Source organism: Lithobates pipiens, unplaced genomic scaffold (genome assembly GCF_037356315.1).
Source record: "Lithobates pipiens isolate NorthernLeopardFrog02 unplaced genomic scaffold, aLitPip1_a1.2 Scaffold_30, whole genome shotgun sequence".
NCBI lineage: Eukaryota > Metazoa > Chordata > Amphibia > Anura > Ranidae > Lithobates > Lithobates pipiens.
In genome coordinates this window covers 124,798,000-124,815,568 of record NW_027507791.1, presented here as the reverse complement: position 1 = coordinate 124,815,568, position 17,569 = coordinate 124,798,000, and the positions used below count along the sequence as shown (strand labels likewise).

General features: G+C 45.9%; 1 protein-coding gene across 2 annotated transcripts in view; it reads left to right on the top strand.

Moving 5' to 3' along the window:
* The window catches only part of HEATR5A (HEAT repeat containing 5A), a 277,562-nt gene that overhangs the window by 197,289 nt on the left and 62,704 nt on the right, over nucleotides 1-17,569 (top strand). For both annotated transcript variants that reach the window (XM_077464810.1, XM_077464809.1), the window contains 6 exons: nucleotides 3,224-3,403; nucleotides 3,536-3,772; nucleotides 4,490-4,671; nucleotides 5,537-5,605; nucleotides 6,026-6,202; nucleotides 15,466-15,646. In XM_077464810.1, the coding sequence (XP_077320936.1) occupies nucleotides 3,224-3,403; nucleotides 3,536-3,772; nucleotides 4,490-4,671; nucleotides 5,537-5,605; nucleotides 6,026-6,202; nucleotides 15,466-15,646 (1,026 nt within the window). The remainder of the gene's footprint in view (nucleotides 1-3,223; nucleotides 3,404-3,535; nucleotides 3,773-4,489; nucleotides 4,672-5,536; nucleotides 5,606-6,025; nucleotides 6,203-15,465; nucleotides 15,647-17,569) is intronic.

The window sequence follows — 17,569 nt, the reverse complement described above, 5'->3', positions numbered from 1 at the left end:
AAAATATATAAAAAAACATTTTTTTCCCTCAGTTTAGGCCGATACGTATTCTTCTACATATTTTTGGTAAAAAAAATCGCAATAAGAGATTATTGATTGGTTTGCGCAAAAGTTATAGCGTTTACAAAATAGGGATAGTTTTATAGCATTTTTATTAATAATTATTTTTTTTTTTTTTACTAGTAATGGCGGCGATCAGCGATTTTTATTGTGACTGCGACATTGTGGGGGACCCAACAGACATTTTTGACACATTTTTGGGACCATTGTAATTTATTCAGTAATCACTGCTATATAAATGCAGTGATTCCTGTGTAAATGACACTGGCACTGAAAGGGTTAACCAGTGGGTGGCAGTGTAGGGGTTAAGTGTTCCTAGGGGTGTGTTACTAACTGTGGGGGTGTTGGGCTTTCATTTAATGAACACTGATCTCTGCTCCAATCACATGGAGCAGAGATCAGCGTCACTAGTTGCTAGGCAGAATGGAGAAATGTTGTTTACACAGCATTTCCTCCATTCGCCCGCTCCGTGAGACGATCGCGGGGATGCCCGCGGGGATCGAGTCCGCGGGTCCCGCGACCGGACTCACGGGGGTCCCGACCAGTGCGGGAGCGCGCGCCGCCGGTGCGCTCCCGATGGCAGGGCGGCATTGAATATTGGACGTACCTGTACGCCAATATGCCTGCCCGTGCCATTCTGTCGACGTACATCGTCGTGCGCTGGTCGGGAAGTGGTTAATATCCCATCACCACATAGATTAATTTCTTACCAGATAGCAGTAGTTTCAAGCATTGGATGATCCCACCATGCTCCAACAGACAGAGCTAGTAAAAATAAATGCACATAAAAAACAGAGCGGTGGTTTGCACCAGCCAGCTCAAACGGTCTCACAATGGGCTCCACCTGACTAGTTTCTTTGTAATAGGCTTCAGCTGGGAAGTGAGGAGTCTCCTTTCCCAGCTGAAGCCTATTGTGAGACGTCTAACCGGTTGAACTGGCTGGTCCAAACCACTGATCTGTTATTTATGTGCATTTAATTTTGCTGATGTTTGGCTGCCTTGATGTAAGCTTGTAGTGTTCTGTTTTAATAAACCCTTTTGTTGAAACATATTGCACTACAAGGCTATCTTCTTCCCTTTATGCTCTGGGATTTATTACTGAGCTGCCAGATTGGCTATCAGCTTTTCCAAATATACTGTGATGCCTGTGTCCATTGAAAAACCTGGTTCACTTTTACAGCTTAAGGCAGGGGTCTTAAACTGGCGGCCCTCCAGCTGTTGCAAAACTACAAGTCCCATCATGCCTCTGCCTGTGGTAACTGTCAGCCTTGCAATGCCTCATGGGACTTGTAGTTTTGCAACAGCTGGAGGGCCACCAGTTTGAGATCCCTGGCTTAAAGCGGGAGTCCACCGGGACTCCGCGTTTTTTTTTTTTTTTTTAAAAGCCAGCAGCTACAAATACTGCAGCTGCTGACTTTTAAAATAATGACACTTACCTGTCCAGCGCGCCCGCGATGTCGGCACCCGAAGCCGATCTCTAGGTCGTCTGTCGGGTCCTGCCGCCGCCATCTTGGGTATGGGAATCAGGAAATGGAGCCTTTCGGCTTCATTTCCCGGTTCCCTACTGCGCATGCGCAATAAGGACGCTCCCCGCTGCCTCTGGGATCTGTGTGTTTCCCAGCAGGCAGCGGGGCACTTGCGGGAAGGGGCGGGCACTTGCGGAAAGGGGCGTAAGTTACGCCCCTTTCCGCAGAGAGCTATCCCGGAAGTGGGTGCAGTTACCTGGATTATCCAGGTAACTGCACCCCCCTCCCCCCTGAAAGGTGCCGATTGTGGCACCGGAGGGGGGGAGGGTTCCGATGAGCGGAAGGTCCACTTTAGGGTGGACCTCCGCTTTAAGGAGTTGGAGCCTGATGGGATCACTGTCCAGTGTCTGATAACGCTGCTATCTGGAATTTGGTTAGTTTTTACAGCCCAGTCTGTTGGAGCATGATGGGATTATTATTCAATGCTTGAAACTACTCTTATCTGGTAAGAAGTGAATCTATGTGGTGATGGGATGTTGAAGTCTTTGTGTTTTGAAGAGCACGGACGTTCCCTTATATTTGGTTCACCCAATTTTCTTGAAGCGCACAGAAGTTTTCACATACTTGGTTCACTCAGTTTCTTTTTGTATAAGGGTTGGCCAGTTGGACATTTTTTATGCACTTTTTATGAATTGAAAAGTATATTTTTCACTTTATGAGTTATTTTATCAAATTTGTTTTATTTTTTTGTCATGTATTTTTGCACTGTGAATAGTCTTATAGATTAGCACACCTGTTTCTTTTAATTAATTATAAAAACAATACTGTGCTATTTTTTGGGCACCTAACCAGTCCCCAAGATGCAGAGGCAGCGAAAGCATGGAGAAGTCAGAGGACATCTCATAAAGGGGGAACAAACTTCCACATTTGTACAATAGTAAAGAAAATTTTATTTGTTTGATTTTCTAATGATTAGTAGGGTCAGATCGACAATCGTTTTCAACCATTTGTTTAATTGCTTTGGAATTCCATTAAAATAGCAGAGCTTTTACAGGTTTTCAAATTAAAGTAGTTGGCTCAATGATGACAAAGAAAATCTGTAAGGTGACCTTACACTGAACCCCCTCCCCATCCCCCCGGTCCTGCCGTACCAGATAGCTGCCATTCCCCGTTGTCAGACGCCAAAAACAATTGCAATCCCGGCGGCTTTCTCTCCTCTTCTCACCGTGCTGACAGTATTGGCTAGATGGCTTCTGATTAGTCAGATCTGTCCATGTGAGGGTGTTGACCAGTTAGATTCCCTGTAATTCATACTGGCTAAGCAGTTCAGACAAAAGATTAAAGCCTAGTACACGCAATGAGACCATGAGATTATCGGACGAATGATCGTCTGTTCTTACGATCGTTTTGAAAGCAGTATTTTGTACTATATTCTGATCGTGTATATGTTGCTTAAAGGTTGAAGCTCAGCTTTAATGACAGGGCAAAAATTGTTCTGCCAAAAATGCAGTTTTTAACTAGTTCAAGTTGAGACCTATGTGGACTAATATTCTTTCCTAAGATAACAAAAGAACAGCTATGAATTTCAGACATGATTGCACTAAATGAATAAATATAACAGAACAATTTCAATTATATATTGGTATGTTTTTTAATAACTACTGCATTTGACTTTCTGACATTCTTCCCATGACCAGATGTAAACATGCGGGAACTTGGCTTGGAAGGAGTTTTGCTGAGTCTCCTGGACAAGGAGAGTGATCGGCAGCTGCTGCGAGATGTAAAGGAAACCTTGTTACACATGCAGAGCTGTACAGGCCTGAGCCGGCTACCGTTTTGGCTGCGCCTACATAAAGACATTCTTTCTGCCTCTGCGGGTAGGTATACAAGAGGTCACTGTTATGTTTGAATAGTTATGAATCTGCTCACAAGCTAAAATGAATAGTTCATTTCCAGAAATTTGTAGTTGTACCTTATTTTAGTTTTCCTGTTCTTTTGTTTTTTTCCAGATTTTGCAGCAGTGGCCTCAGTTGATACCACCCAGGAAGATGATGGTGAACACTGCTCAGATGCAGTCCTCACATCTCAAAAGGAGGAGACCTCTGCCCTCGCGGTTAGCCCTCGCTGGCACACAAGAGTGTTTTCTATGGAATGTGTATGCTTGTTGATGTCACAATGTGAAAATGAGGCTGAGGCCCACTTCAGCATGGAGCAGGCTCAGGAGCTGAAGCACAAAGAACCTGATCGTAAGCTGTGGCTTGAGAGTCCTGGGGATATTATGCAGTGTTGAATTTGGAAGGCAATATCATACTTTCATTTTATCATAAAACATTCTAGCATAAAGCATAATCAACACTTCACCCTTCTTTCCCATTCTCTGCAGCTCACTGTACAGCGCACTACAGGATTAGGACTACAATGATAAATATTAACATTCTTTTTCTAGCTATATTTATATTTTGTGCTGAAATTCCACTTTGTACTGGAGCAGAGAGGATCAAATCAAAATGGCATGCAGGCATCATCATCAATTGGCAATTATAATGGCAGATCCTAGTGCTTAGATGATTTCTTCAGTGATGGGAAAATATCTCTCCTCCTCTCAGTCTTGGTCATGGAATGTACATACATGGACAGCCTAGTAGGACACAAGCATTGTAAATCACTGTTGAGCAAAAGGCGCAGTCTACATATATAATGTGGCTGCCCATTTTTTAAATAGGTTATACACACAAATACGTTTTTAAAACCTATTGATGAGCTTATTTATAATAGACTGGTCACCTCACTTTGCATACATACATTAAAAATAAATTCCTTATAGTAGCACCTTGCCAAAAGTTGATTCATGACACTGCAGAAAAATAAAAAATTTGTTCCCAGGTTGCTAGCTCTTTCTGTAATATTGCAAGTTTTTATCACATAGACAGACCTTTTTTCTGTTCTGTATTTGTATTTCTCAGGAGATTTCCTGGTGCTTCATCTTCAAGATCTGATTCGCATGTCCTTCATGGCTGCCACAGATCACAGTGAAGAGCTGCGTTTGGTGGGGCTGCAGGCCTTGTTGCAAGTTATACATCAGTTTTCTGCTGTGCCAGAGCCGGAATTCCCTGGACATGTTATACTGGAGCAGTACCAAGCCAATGTAAGTTGTCAGAAGGCATAGAGCTGTGTGGATAAGTGGTTAAGCCGAACTAATAGTCTTTCCCCTGTAATAAAAGTGAGACTGCAAGGGGAGATTTTCCATGATTTTTAGACAGTGGATTTTGTCACTGGATTATCTCAGTGCTTAATATAGGGACATCTTGCCATACTGCCAATTTGAGCAAATCTAGTGCTTTCACTGCACATTTTGTCTGGTGTAATAAACAAATTTCCTACTAGCATTAAAGTGGGTGTAAAATCAGAAGGTTTTGCTATCTTAATGCATTTTATGCATGAAGATAAAAAAACCTTCTGTGTGCAGCAGCCACCCTAATACTTACCTGAGCCCATCTCGATCCAGCAATGTTGCAGGAGAGGCTCAGCTGCCCGGGACTCTCCCTCATCATTGGCCGAGACAGCAGTATGGCACTATTGGCTCCTACTGCTGTCAGTGAGCCAGTGAAGAGAGAGGGGGCAGGGCTGAGCCGCATCTCCATGTCTGAATGGACACACAGAGCGGTGGCTCATGTGCCCCCATAGCAAGCTGCTTGCTGTGGGGACAGTCAGCAGGAGGGAAGGGCCAGGTTTGCCGGCGAAGGACCTGAGAAGAGGAGGATCCGAGCTGCTCTGTGCAAAGCCACTGCACATAGCAGGAAAGTATAACAAGTTTGTTTGTTTTTTTTTATGAAAAAAGGGGGGGCTTTAGTATTACCCTAAGCATGGACCTGGTAGCCGATAGCCTCACTAGTCCTCATCTGCAGTCCTTTAACACAACTGCTAAACAAATATCAAATGCTTTGTGTATACTACACCTTGGATAAAGGAGCTCCTGCTTTAATGGTTCTGATTTGTATTTGTTCCCACAGGTGTTAGCAGCTGTTAGACCAGCATTTAACATGGATACTCCACCTGATGTTACTGCCAGAGCCTGCCAGGTGACGCTTGCCATCTCTTTTTCCACCTAAGTGCTAGGTTACACTTGCAGTTGAGGGGCGGTAAAAACACAACCCCTCCCCCTTAAGTTGCAAAGGCAGCATCTGAGGGTGTGCACGTGCTGCTATGATTTGCATTTCGTCAAGGAATACTACCCCTTGTTGCATTGGTCAGGCACTGCCGCCTGCCAAATGCATCAGATTTTAGTGAATGGGAATGCACTGCAGCCGCCTCTCAACTGTGAGACGTGCATTTTTGTCTAGCTGTGTTGCTACTTTGCTTAGTAACTTCCCTTCGTATTGTGTTGGATGACTATCCTTCTCCAACAGACGTTCTGTTTTGTGGTAATATAAGTTAGGCTCACTTGTTTAAAATGTGTTTTGCCATTGATAAAGTACTTGTCTTGGTCATTTCTGATACAGGTGTGCAGTACATGGCTGGCCAGTGGAGTTGTGAAGGAGCCATCAGACCTACACAGAGTTCAACAGCTCCTCTTGTCTTCTCTGAGTAGAGTGCAGGTGACAAAAGAAACCTCCAGTGTATACAGCGAGAGCACTACTACTATGGAGACTTTGACTGTGCTGAAAGCCTGGGCAGAGGTAAATGGAGCACATCATGAACTGGTCAAAGGAAACTAGTCACAAAGAATGAATTAGTAAAAATCCAAATTTCCACCCTTAAATTGGTACAGGTTTCTCAGAAGGCTGACTATAAACCCTCACAAGCTCTTAGGCCACTAGTAACAGACACTTTTTTTGAAGGTTGCTTATGCAATACTATCAGTCAGATTTCCAGGAAAATAAATAAGACTTTGTTATTTAACAATTTTATGACATCTGCCTTCCTGCATCTGCTGTCAGCATTGGGCTTGGGCAGGAGATAAAACTTTTTTAGGACCCTTTCACATGGGTGTCCTTTATATCTGTTTTTCATCCATCCGTTGACGGATGAAAAATGGACATACATGTATCTCTGAGATAGCGGATGTTAGCAGAAGATCATCCACCCACTGACATCCGCTAGCATGCGTCTCCGCCAAGCTCCGTTTTATATAACGGAAGAAAAAAAAACCTGGAAAAAGTGAAAAACAGATGTGCGGGGACGATCCGCTTAGATCCAATCTGCTGACAACCGTTTTTAAACCCCCCCTTTTTCCCCCCTCATTAAACACACATTTATAGCTGGTTTCTAAGGAGGGGGCTGGTTGCTAAAAGGCCCTGTCCCCGTCAGTTGTGGGTATAAGGCCTGGTATGGTTCAGGAGGGGTGGGAGTGCTCACTCGTCCCCTCCCTTTCCTGTCCTGCCGGGCTAAATGCTATGATAAGGGTCTGGTATGGATTTTGGGGGGATTTTTATTTTTTTTGCCATAAGGGGGGGTCCCCTCTGAATCCACACTAGACCTGAATGTCTGGTATGGATCTGGGGGGGCATGCCGTTAAGCTATCAGCACAGAACCCCGCTAACAGCTGATAATGCATCGGTTGGTAAGGATACAGCAACTGGCTTCCCACCCCCTCCTTAGCAACCAACTATATGTAGTGTTTGAAGTTACTTTAACAAAAAAAAAAAAAAAACGGACACTAGCAGATATGAAACTGCAAGTAAAAATTGCCATCCTTGTCCGTTTTTTTTACAAAAAAAAAAGTTTCTAAACTGAACAAAAAAACACCATGTGAATCCAGCCTTAGACTTGCCTACGGACATTTTTGTTTTGTGCACAGATAAGGTCCCTTTCACACATACGGACCGTTAGTCCGTTTTTCATCTGTTGACGGATGACAGTTGACGGTTTGTATCAATGCAAAAATGGATGATAACAGACGATCTATCTATTTTCATCTGTTTTCATCCGCTTCTGTCAACATCCATTTTTTTTTTAACTGATAAAAGCCCTAGCCTTCATCTGTCCAAAAAAACAAATCGGATGAAAAATCGATGGGGGGGGGGGGGGGCGTTGTGGCAGAGAAAGGCAGGAGAGCAGTATATACAGCGAGGGGGCAGTCTATACAGACAGGCTCCCTCACTTGCTGGTGCTAACTGTCATGTTTAGCTTTTAAAGAGGAAGTAAAGGCAGTTGAAAAAATAAAATAAAAAACGGAAACTGCAAGGCAAAGGCATAATGAGCTAGTATGCATACCATACTAGCTCATTATGAATAACTTACCTGAGAACGAAGCCCCCGAAGCGGTCCTCAGTCTTCATGTCCGCCGCTGCCATGGATCCCGGAGTGACTTCTGGGTCTCACTGCTCCGGCGCTGTGATTCGCCGGAGCAGCAATGCCGTCACTCCCGCGCATGCGCACGGGTGCCGACACTCGCGGCATATCGCCGCGATCTGCCGGCTGCCCAGTGCGCCTGCACGCCGCTTAGACAGTGGTGGCTGTCCTTTTGTAAATATCTCCTAAACCGTATAGGTTTAGGAGATATTTCTTGGAAATACAGGTAAGCCTTAGTCTAGGCTTACCTGTAGGTCAAAGTGGTTTGTAATGGTTTACAACCACTTTACATATGTGTGTAAAAATACACTTCCATGAATTAAAAAAAAAGTAAACAGTAAAGTTAGCCCAATTTCAAGAGAAATTCCAAAAAAAAATCACGATTCTCATTTTATCCAGAATCGTGCAGCTTTAAAATAAACAAAAAAATTCACTCAAGTGTTTAAAGCAGAGTTCCAGTTCAGTTTATTAAAATTCACCAGCTACAAAAAGTGTAGCTGTTGACTTTTAATAAATACACTTACCTGTCCCACGGTCTTTCGATGCAGCCACCTGAAGCCTCGCGCTCCATCCCCTCCTCTCTGCCGTCATTGCAACTGTGGACACCTGGCTGTGACCGCTTGCTGCTTCACAGCCGGGTGCGAGTCTTGCTGCGCTCTCCTAGTGGCCAGGCAATCTGGGAACTGTGACGTGTCCCAGAAGATGGGGAGTGGAGGAATCGCCCAGGTTGCCAGAAGAAGGAAGTGGGACAGGAATTACCTGTCAAAACCCCCAAATGTGGCATGTAAGGGTCCGAAGAGTGTTTAAAACGGAAGTTCCACTTTTGAGTGGAACTCTGCTTTAAGTGCATGTAAAGAACTAATGTAAAGAACTGATGTAAAAACTGATGTTAAATGATCTGTTTTTTTTCTTTGAAAAAACATGACTGAACTGATGAAACAAACTGAATGCATGTGTGAAAGCGGCCTAAGAGCACTGCAGGAACTTTCTTATAAGAAATTATGCTACATACGTGCAAGTTTGCATCAGATGAATACGCATGCTTATGCTTGGGGGGGGGGGGGGTTCTTGGTAGACATCCTGCTCGCTGAATTCCCTTGACTAGAAAACCATTTTGATTGGCTGTAAAAACCCAATCCAGTTGTTGACATCTTTGTCACAAATAGGGGGAGAGGAAAGGAGTAAGGCATGATTCTTAGAATACTGCAAATGATCAGAATAGTGCAAAGCCACAAAGTCTGTCACCTGGACTTAAGAAAGCACATGTGCCACAATGCTTGCTCCTTGTGACAAGAGAGCCTTCCCCTGAATTGACAACTTCAGAGACCAAAAATGCAGATTAATAATAAGACAAATCATTTTCTCTATTGTTCATTGACGGACACAGCAGCTCTCCTTAGGATTATATCTCCCCTTTAGGAGAGGACAAGGCAGAAAAGTGTTAAAAACAGCATCACTTGCACAGTACCGACCAGGGGGCGGTCCTACTGGCTATAACCTCTCGCACTGCATCCAGCAGTTTTTTCTGCCTAGTGTAGGAGAAGGACCTAGCTCCCAATGGGACCATTGGTCCTGGGAATTTATTTTTTCTGCATTTTTGATTCCTGTGATCCGTGATCTTCAATCAACAGCCATGCTGGGTGACAGGCTGGATAATATAGATCCTTGTAGTCTTCCCCAGCCTGGCCATTGAGCGTGAGCAGGCCCTAGCTATGACACGACATGCCCCATCTATTCCAGGGGTGGCCGGTGAGCTATATGCTCCAGGGCACACATATGACCGGGCTACTGTTGTCTGTGTCACAGTGTGCCGTGGTCGACAGCCTCCCCGTACTGCTCGGGCGATGGTTCTTTCTTTGGAATGCCTCCAGTGGTTCCTGCAGGAGGGGTAAGTATGGTTCCACCTGTCTCGGCAGGATGGAGTAGCTGGGCATTCCCTGGGAGGTCGACTAGGGGGTCTCTCACTCTCCCTTTCTTCTCTCCCTGTCCTTTCCCTCCTCCCCATGCTATGGGCCGCTGTTTGACTGGGCACATGGGGGTGCGGTACACATATCTGTCCGGGGGTCCTGGGGGGGGGGGCGCTCTGGGTCCTGGCAGGGGCTGTGCTGGGTGTTGGGGGTCTGCTCATCCTCTTCCCTTTTTTCTGGGCCACAGTGGGTGTCTGTGCTGTTTGAGCCATGTGGGGAGGCCGCCGCCACCATTTTCCTGGGGCCGTGGCCATTTTGTGGTAGCCACAGCTAGTTTTTTTGCCTTCAGCAATTTTCTAGTAGTTCGCCAGCCACTCACTTTGCGCTCTCGGATGTGTTTTGCTGAGGCATCCGGCGGTCATTTTCTAGTAGCCTCGGGTGGTTTTTGCCTCTAGCACTTGGGCACTTGTTTCCTTCTAGAACAGCACGCTTCCACACAGACACCTCGTGGATGGCACAGGGGAGAGCGGACGGCAGCAGTACATCATAGTACCTGGGTCAGGGTGGTGAGTCCTGTGGGTTGCCCCTCAGTCTGTGCAGTTAGGAGGGTGAACTTTTGTGTGACTTGCCTTAGGTCCCTAAGTGGTGAGAGGCGAGTGAGGGTCAGCATGGTGTCGGAAGCTGGGGCTTCTTCCCCAGACATCCCTGTGATTGCAACTGGTTCCCCTGCACCTGCGGTGCCTATGGACGCTCTGTCGGCGGTCCTGGAGGCCTTTGTTGCCAGGGTGGAAGTGGCTTGCGGGCGCAAGGGAGTTAAAAAAAAAAAAAAAAAATGTCCTGTTCCCCCACAGTCTTCTGGGGAAAGCTCTGATTCAGACTCGGGCCCCGCTGTGACCGCAGAGGATGCGGACCAGGACCATTCGGACAGTGAGGAAGACTCCATGTCTGGGTCGGCACAGGAAAAGGAGCTTGTAGGAGCACTTATTACAGCTATGTGGGATACCCTAAAAATGGAGGATTCGCTAGGGGCATCTACAGAGGTGTCGGTCACTTTCGGGGTTCCACAAGCCAGCCCGCACTCCTAAGGTTTTTCCTTACCTAACTTATTTTGATAAGTTTATTTACAAGGAATGGGGAAAAGCGCAGTGGGCCTTTTCAGTCCTGAAATGCATGGCGGTGCGTTACCCCTTTTGAGGAGAGTTTCTTGAAGAAAGGGACATCTCTGATTGTTGACCTCCGGTATCCGGTTTAAATAAGGTAGCCACGATTCTGGTGGAAGAGACTCCTGCTTTCAAGGACCCTGCGGACAGAAGGGCTGAGGCGGCTACCCAGTCTATGTTTACTGTGGTGGGGTCAGCATTGCGGCCAGTGTTAGCCACAGCCGTGGTATCGCAGATGCTGATTGAATGGGCTAAATTGTTGCATCATGAATTGGAGAAGCAACATGCTTCCCTAGTCTGCGTGGAGCTAGCAGACCAGTTGGCACAGAGCCTTAAGTATGTCTGTGATGTGGCCTTAGATACGACCCCCTTGCTCTCTAGAGCCTCAGTATCAGCTGTGGTGCTACGTTGCCTGATTTGGCTGAAATGTTGGTCTGCAGACCAGGCATCTAAGAAAGCACTGGTGGACTTTCCCTTCCAGGGAGAGAGGCTATTTAGCGTCTCCCTGGATGACATTATTAAGAAAGTTACTGGTGGTAAGAGTATGTTGCTCCCACAGTCCAGGAAAGGTAAGGAGCCACGCTGTTGGCAAGGGCCCTCCTTTTCTGCTCAGAAGCAGATTTTTCATCCGCCTGGGTCGGCAGGTAAGCGTTCCCAGTCTGACAAGGTGCCTGATGAGGGACAAAAGCATCCATGGTTTCGCAAGCCAAACAAGCCTGCAAACAAATCTGTTACAGCATGAAGGGGGGTCGCCTTCGGGAGTTTGCAGCTCGGTGGACCTCCCTGCTTTCCGACCAGTGGGTCTGCGAACTGGTTTCCTCAGGGTACAAGATAGTTTATTTCTTGTCTGCCAAACAGACTTTTTCCCTCCAACTTTCATCTTCTTCCAGCTCGTCGGGAGGCCCTGTTTGGGGCAGTACAGGACCTGCTGCTGAGTAGGGCGATGGTACCTGTACCGACACCGGAAAGGTTTCAGGGGTTCTATTCCAATCTATTTGTAGTCCCAAAGAAGGAAGGGGTCCGTCCAGCCCTGGACCGCAAGGCCCTCAACAGCTTTGTGAAAGTACAAAGGTTCAAGATGGAATCAGTTCACTCAGTGGTCGCTACTCTCCATCAGGGAGATTTTCTGGCATCCCTGGACATCAAGGACGCATATGCATTGAGCATTAGAGGTTTCTGTGATTTGCGGTCAGGGATGAGCACTACCAATTTGTAGCTCTCCCTTTTGGCCTGGCGTCAGCACTGAGAGTCTTTACCAAGGTGCTAGCCCCAATTTTTTTTTAATGCAGCGAGGTATCACAATCGTGGGTTACCTGAACGACCTCCTTCTGAGGGCAGCTTCCGCCTCAGAATTAAGGGAGGATTTGGCAATCGCCATGCGAACTCTTCAGGAGTTTGGTTGGGTACTGAGCCTACAGAAGTCAGTGTTGGTACCAACTCAACGCCTGGAGTACCTGGGCTTGCTTCTGGACTCCTTAGAGGCGAGAGTCTTTCTCCCTTCAGACAAGTTGCAGACTCTTCAAGCTGCGTTAAAGTTGGTGTCCCACAGGTGGTCGTCAAGTGGTAGCCACTTTCGAGGCGGTACCTTATGCTCAATTCTACACTCGAGTCTTGCAAAAGGAGATATTTCCAAATGGGGAAAATCTCAGTTGTCCCTGGATTGTCAATTTTGGGTGAGCCGGCTAGTCAGGGATTCCCTGCTCTGGTGGCTGAGGTTGCCGGCTCTTCGGTCTGGGAAGTCGTTCCTTCCTCTTCATTGGACGGTGATCACAACAGACGCCAGCCTGACCGGTTGGGGGGGAGTTTGGGGCCTGCAGTCAGCCCAGTGTCTGTGGACCCAGGAAGAATCCCGCCTGCTGATCAATGTTCTGGAGCTTCGGGGAATCAGACGATGCCTCTCCACATGGTCACAGAGGCTGCAGGGGCATCCGGCCAGGATCCAGTCGGACAATGCCACGTGGTGGCGTATGTCAACCATTAAGGAGGAACAAGGAGCTCGGCTGCAGCACTGGAGGTTGCTCACATCCTGCGGTGGGCAGACCGGCGCATAGAAAACTGGCAAGGGGACTACCCAAGTCTTGCTGGATCAAGAGGAATGGTCGTTACATCCAGATGTATTTCGGCTCCTTTGCCTAAGGTGGGGCACGCCAGATGTTGATCTCCTGGCTTCTCGACTCAATCGGAAGGTACAGAGGTTTGTGGCCAGGTCAAAGGATCCCTGGGCAGATGCGTTGGTGGCTCCATGGGGGCATTACCGGCTGATTTATGCCTTCCCCCCCACTCAAACTTCTACCACTTCTGCTTCGCAGAGTGGTGGCCGAGGTGATTCTGATTGCCCCGGATTGGTCTCGGCGTCCATGGAATGCCGACATAGTACAAATGGTGGCGGATGTTACTTGGCAACTGCCGATGCGAGAGGACCTTCCGTCGCAAGGTCCAATATTTCATCCTGCTTTACCGTCACTGGCTTTAAAGTGGTTGTAAACCCTTACAACACAGTTTGATTTACAGGTAAGCCTAGATTAAGGCTTAGCTGTAGGTCCAAGAAATATCTCCTAAACCTATACGGTTTAGGAGATATTTGCCCGAAGACAGCCACCGCTGTCTACGGCGCATGCGCCGTAGACAGCGGCGCGCAGGCGCACTGAGCGCGGCATCTTCAACGACGGAGCTGCCACGCGTGTCGGCTCCTGTGCGCATGCGCGGGAGTGACGTAATCGCGGCTTCGCCGAATGACAGCGGCGGGGTTGCGAGACCCCACCGAGAAGATGGATGCGCCAGACTACAGGGGACAGCGGTGACTTCGCTGGCTCCTGTGTCAGGTAAGTGACACATAATGGACTACTATGCGATGCATAGTAGTCCATTATGCTTTGCCTTTGCAGGGAATGAAAGAGGAAGTAAACCCATTAGGGTTTACTTCCTCTTTAATGGCGTGGCTGTTGAAAGCCAGGTGCTAAGGGACCGAGGTCTGTCAGATTCGGTTATATCCACTATGTTGAGGGCACGGAAGTCATCTTCTCTGAAGATTTATCATCGTACGTGGAAGGCCTTCATCTCCATGTGTGAGGAGATGGGGTGGCGTCCGCGTACATAGACACTTTCCAGGATCCTGCTGTTTTTTGCAGCGAGGAGTGGATCAGAAACCCTTAAGGGGCAGATATCAGCTTTGGCTGTCTTTTTTTCAGCGACCCTTGGTGGTTAATTCATTGGTGAGTGTTTGTTCAGGGGGTTCGACATGTGGCCCCTACGATTCGGCCACCACTACCTCCATGGGATTTGAATCAGGTGCTCTCGGTGCTTCAGAAACCGCAGTTTATAAAACATTAGGGAGATTCCCTTATTGACACTCTCTCAGAAGGTGGTCTTTCTAGTGGCCATTACATTTGCCAGGAGGGTTTTCTGAGTTGGCGGCCTTGTCTTGCAAGTCTCCCTACTTGATCCTCCACAAGGATAAGGCGGTGCTGCGTCCGCAGCTTTCATTTCTTCCAAAAGTTGTTTCGGACTTTCATTTAAATGAGGACATTGTGCTTCCATCCTTATGTCCTCAGCCGTCACACCCTAAATAGGTGGCTTTGCATTCCCTGGACCTGGTCCGGGCTCTGCAGGTGTATCTGTCTGCTTTGGCTCCTTTTCGGAGGTCTGACTTGCTGTTTGTATCTGTGGCTGGTCCAAAAAAGGGACTGGCGGTCTCATCGGCCACCATCTCTCGTGGATCAGACAGACTGTAGTTCAGCCTTATGCCATAATGGTATGGGCACCTCCCTTTCCTATCATGGTGCATTCTACCAGGGCAATTGGTGCCTCTTGGGCTTTCTGACATCTAGCGTCTGTTTCTCAGGTTTGTAAGGTGGCAACCTGGTCGTCCGTTCACACTTTCACAAAATTTTACAAGGTTGATGTGAGCACATCTTCGGATGCTTGTTTCGACAGCAAGGCTTTGCAGGCGGCTGTTTAAGGTTGCAACTCCTCTGTTGAGGAGCTCTGGTTGTTATGGGTGGAGTTATTGTTGTTTGCTGTTCCCACCCCTCGTTTTTTGACACTGCTTGGGGACATCACTAAGGTCAAGAAGAACTGCTGTGTCCGCCAATGAACAATAGAGAAAATAGGATTTTTGTACTCCTTTTCCCTGAAGTTTGTTGACGGACACAGCAGCCACCCCTGCTTTTTTCTGTTTGTGCTGCTTTTGACAAACTGAGCTGCTGGATGCAGTGTGGGGTTATAGCCAGTAGGACTGCCCCCTGGGCGGTACTGTGCAGTTTTGCTGTTTTTAACATGTTCTGCCTAGTCCTTTCCTAAAGGGGTGATATAACCCTAACGTCAGGAAGAGCTGCTGTGTCCGTCAATGAACTTCAGAGAAAAGGATTTTACGGTGAGTACAAAAATCCTGTTATTGCTGCCATGTAAGGCTTTACTGTCATGGTGTAAAGTACAGATCCATTTTATATTAAGTTTTGAATTGAGTGGATTAAGATTAAAACTTTTCCTTTAAGAAATGTTAATATATTGCTAAAAACAGTCAATAAATAAACATAATAGTTGTTGCCTTTCAAGCAAAATAAGCAGTACATTCTTTAACAGATCTATATCGCTGCCATGGAGAGGAAGACATCAGGAGTGTCTGAAGGGAATCCTACCGACAGTCTCCTTTCCTTGGTGCAAGCTGATATTTCCACTTTGAGTAAGCTATGGTTGTCTGCTCTGCAAGATCATGCACTACTTACTTTACCTGCAGAGTGCAGCCACCAGCTCCCTACACAAGGTAAGCCACTATAGCTTCACTTCTAATACATCACTTACAACATTTTACAGTCTGCAACCATGCACACCATTTGAAAATAGTGATATAAAGTTAAATGTTTCCTGTAGAAAATGATATGGTAGATTAAAGCTGTGACCCCTCTATGAGGGGGATATACTTTATAGGGGGAAGCCAAGAAGCTCATATATTGACAAAGAGAATGCTGATCGAGGAGAAAGTGGTCTGAGTTAATGAGCTCATCGCTGTGCTGCTTTTCCTTTCATTGCCATTCACAGGCTGAGATGGGTCCACAATGATGACCTAAGTTCAGCGGAAGTGGGTTAAATGATGCTTGATATCAGACTGAGAGCATTGAGTGTTGGAAAATAAGTACTGCAGGGAAGAGCTCTGGATTAAAAGTGAATACTGCAACAAAAGCTGTTCTAGATTTTAATTGGTGCCTGTTACTACTTCTTGTCAGACGTATGAATGGGTGAAATCTTGTATTACTGGTAAAACAAAATATCTGGACTAAATTTAGCTATACAGTTAGGTCCATATACGTTTGGACACAGGCACAATTTTTAGTTTTTTTCAGGTATTTACCAAAACATATTTAAGCTTTAGTTATAGAATTGATATGGGCTGAAAGTGCACACTCACAAGTTTAATTTGAGGGTATGAACATCCGAATCAATGGAAGGGTTTAGTCTATCTATTGAGGTTCTTGTGGTAAAACCAAGGAAGCTTAGACTTCTGTAGTGTATCAATGCTTTACTAAACAGAAAAGCTGCACATACAATTGTAGGCTACACAATTCAACAAAACTAATAGCTTACAAAAATATGCCTACAACATGCACAAGACAATTATTCTTCCCAGCAAAATATAAGCATGTACAATATGTACGCATTAAGTAAACTAAACAGGTACTCAACTTAGGGTTCAAGATGTAATGTCGTTCATGGTTCTTTGGTCAAAGTCCAAACTCAAAACATCTCCAAAGCTCTCCAGCTTCTGGCAGCCATGTCTTGCTCTTTCAAGGGAGACAAGTGGGTTAAAGTGGCTGTACAGGGGAAATGAGCAGCTTAAATTTTACTATCCATAGGCTACACTATGCAGGTTAGCACTTTAGATTTACACAGGATGTCTGGTGCTAAGAATTACTGCCCATGATCTGATGTTCATGGTCATACCTCACATGTATGGGGTGATCGCTGTTTGCATGCATGTGTGCCGGACAAACGCATGTGTTCGCCGGGGGAACAGGAGTGCGTTTTTAAACTTTTTTTTTTTTTTTTTTTTAGTATTATTATTTTTACACTGTCGCTTTAAAAAAAAAAATTTTTATCTCTTTTATTGATATCAATATAAATATAAACACCCCCTGTAACAGCAATAGGCAGTGACTGGTACAGGCGGTCCCCTAGTTACAAACATCTGACTTAAAAACGATTCCTACTTACAAACGGAGGGAAACACCAGGAAATAAGAAGAAATCTACCCATAGGAAGGCAAATTCACTCCTTTAAGAGTGATCATAGCAAATAGGTGTCTCCACTCATGCTTTATCACCAAGGCTTGTTTCCACAACAACCCAAAATTTTTAAAATCCAATTGTCATTGGGACAGAAAGTGAGGTGAAATCTTCTGAACAGGGTCACAGACAGCAAAACAAACATTCCATGGGGTGTTAACCCTTTCCTATGTTATCCAAAAAGCTTAAAAATTATTTTTTTTCACTGGAGCTACACTTAAAAAAAAATGTACATGTTCCGACTTACAAAAAAATTCAACTTAAGAACAAACCTACAGTCCCTATCTTGTTTGTAACCCGGGGACTGCCTGTACTTTTTTTTTTTTTTTTTGAGAGAGATCTGAGGACGTTTGGACCACTAGGGTTTCTTTTACAAGAAATCTGGCCATCGGCTCTAAAAAAATAAA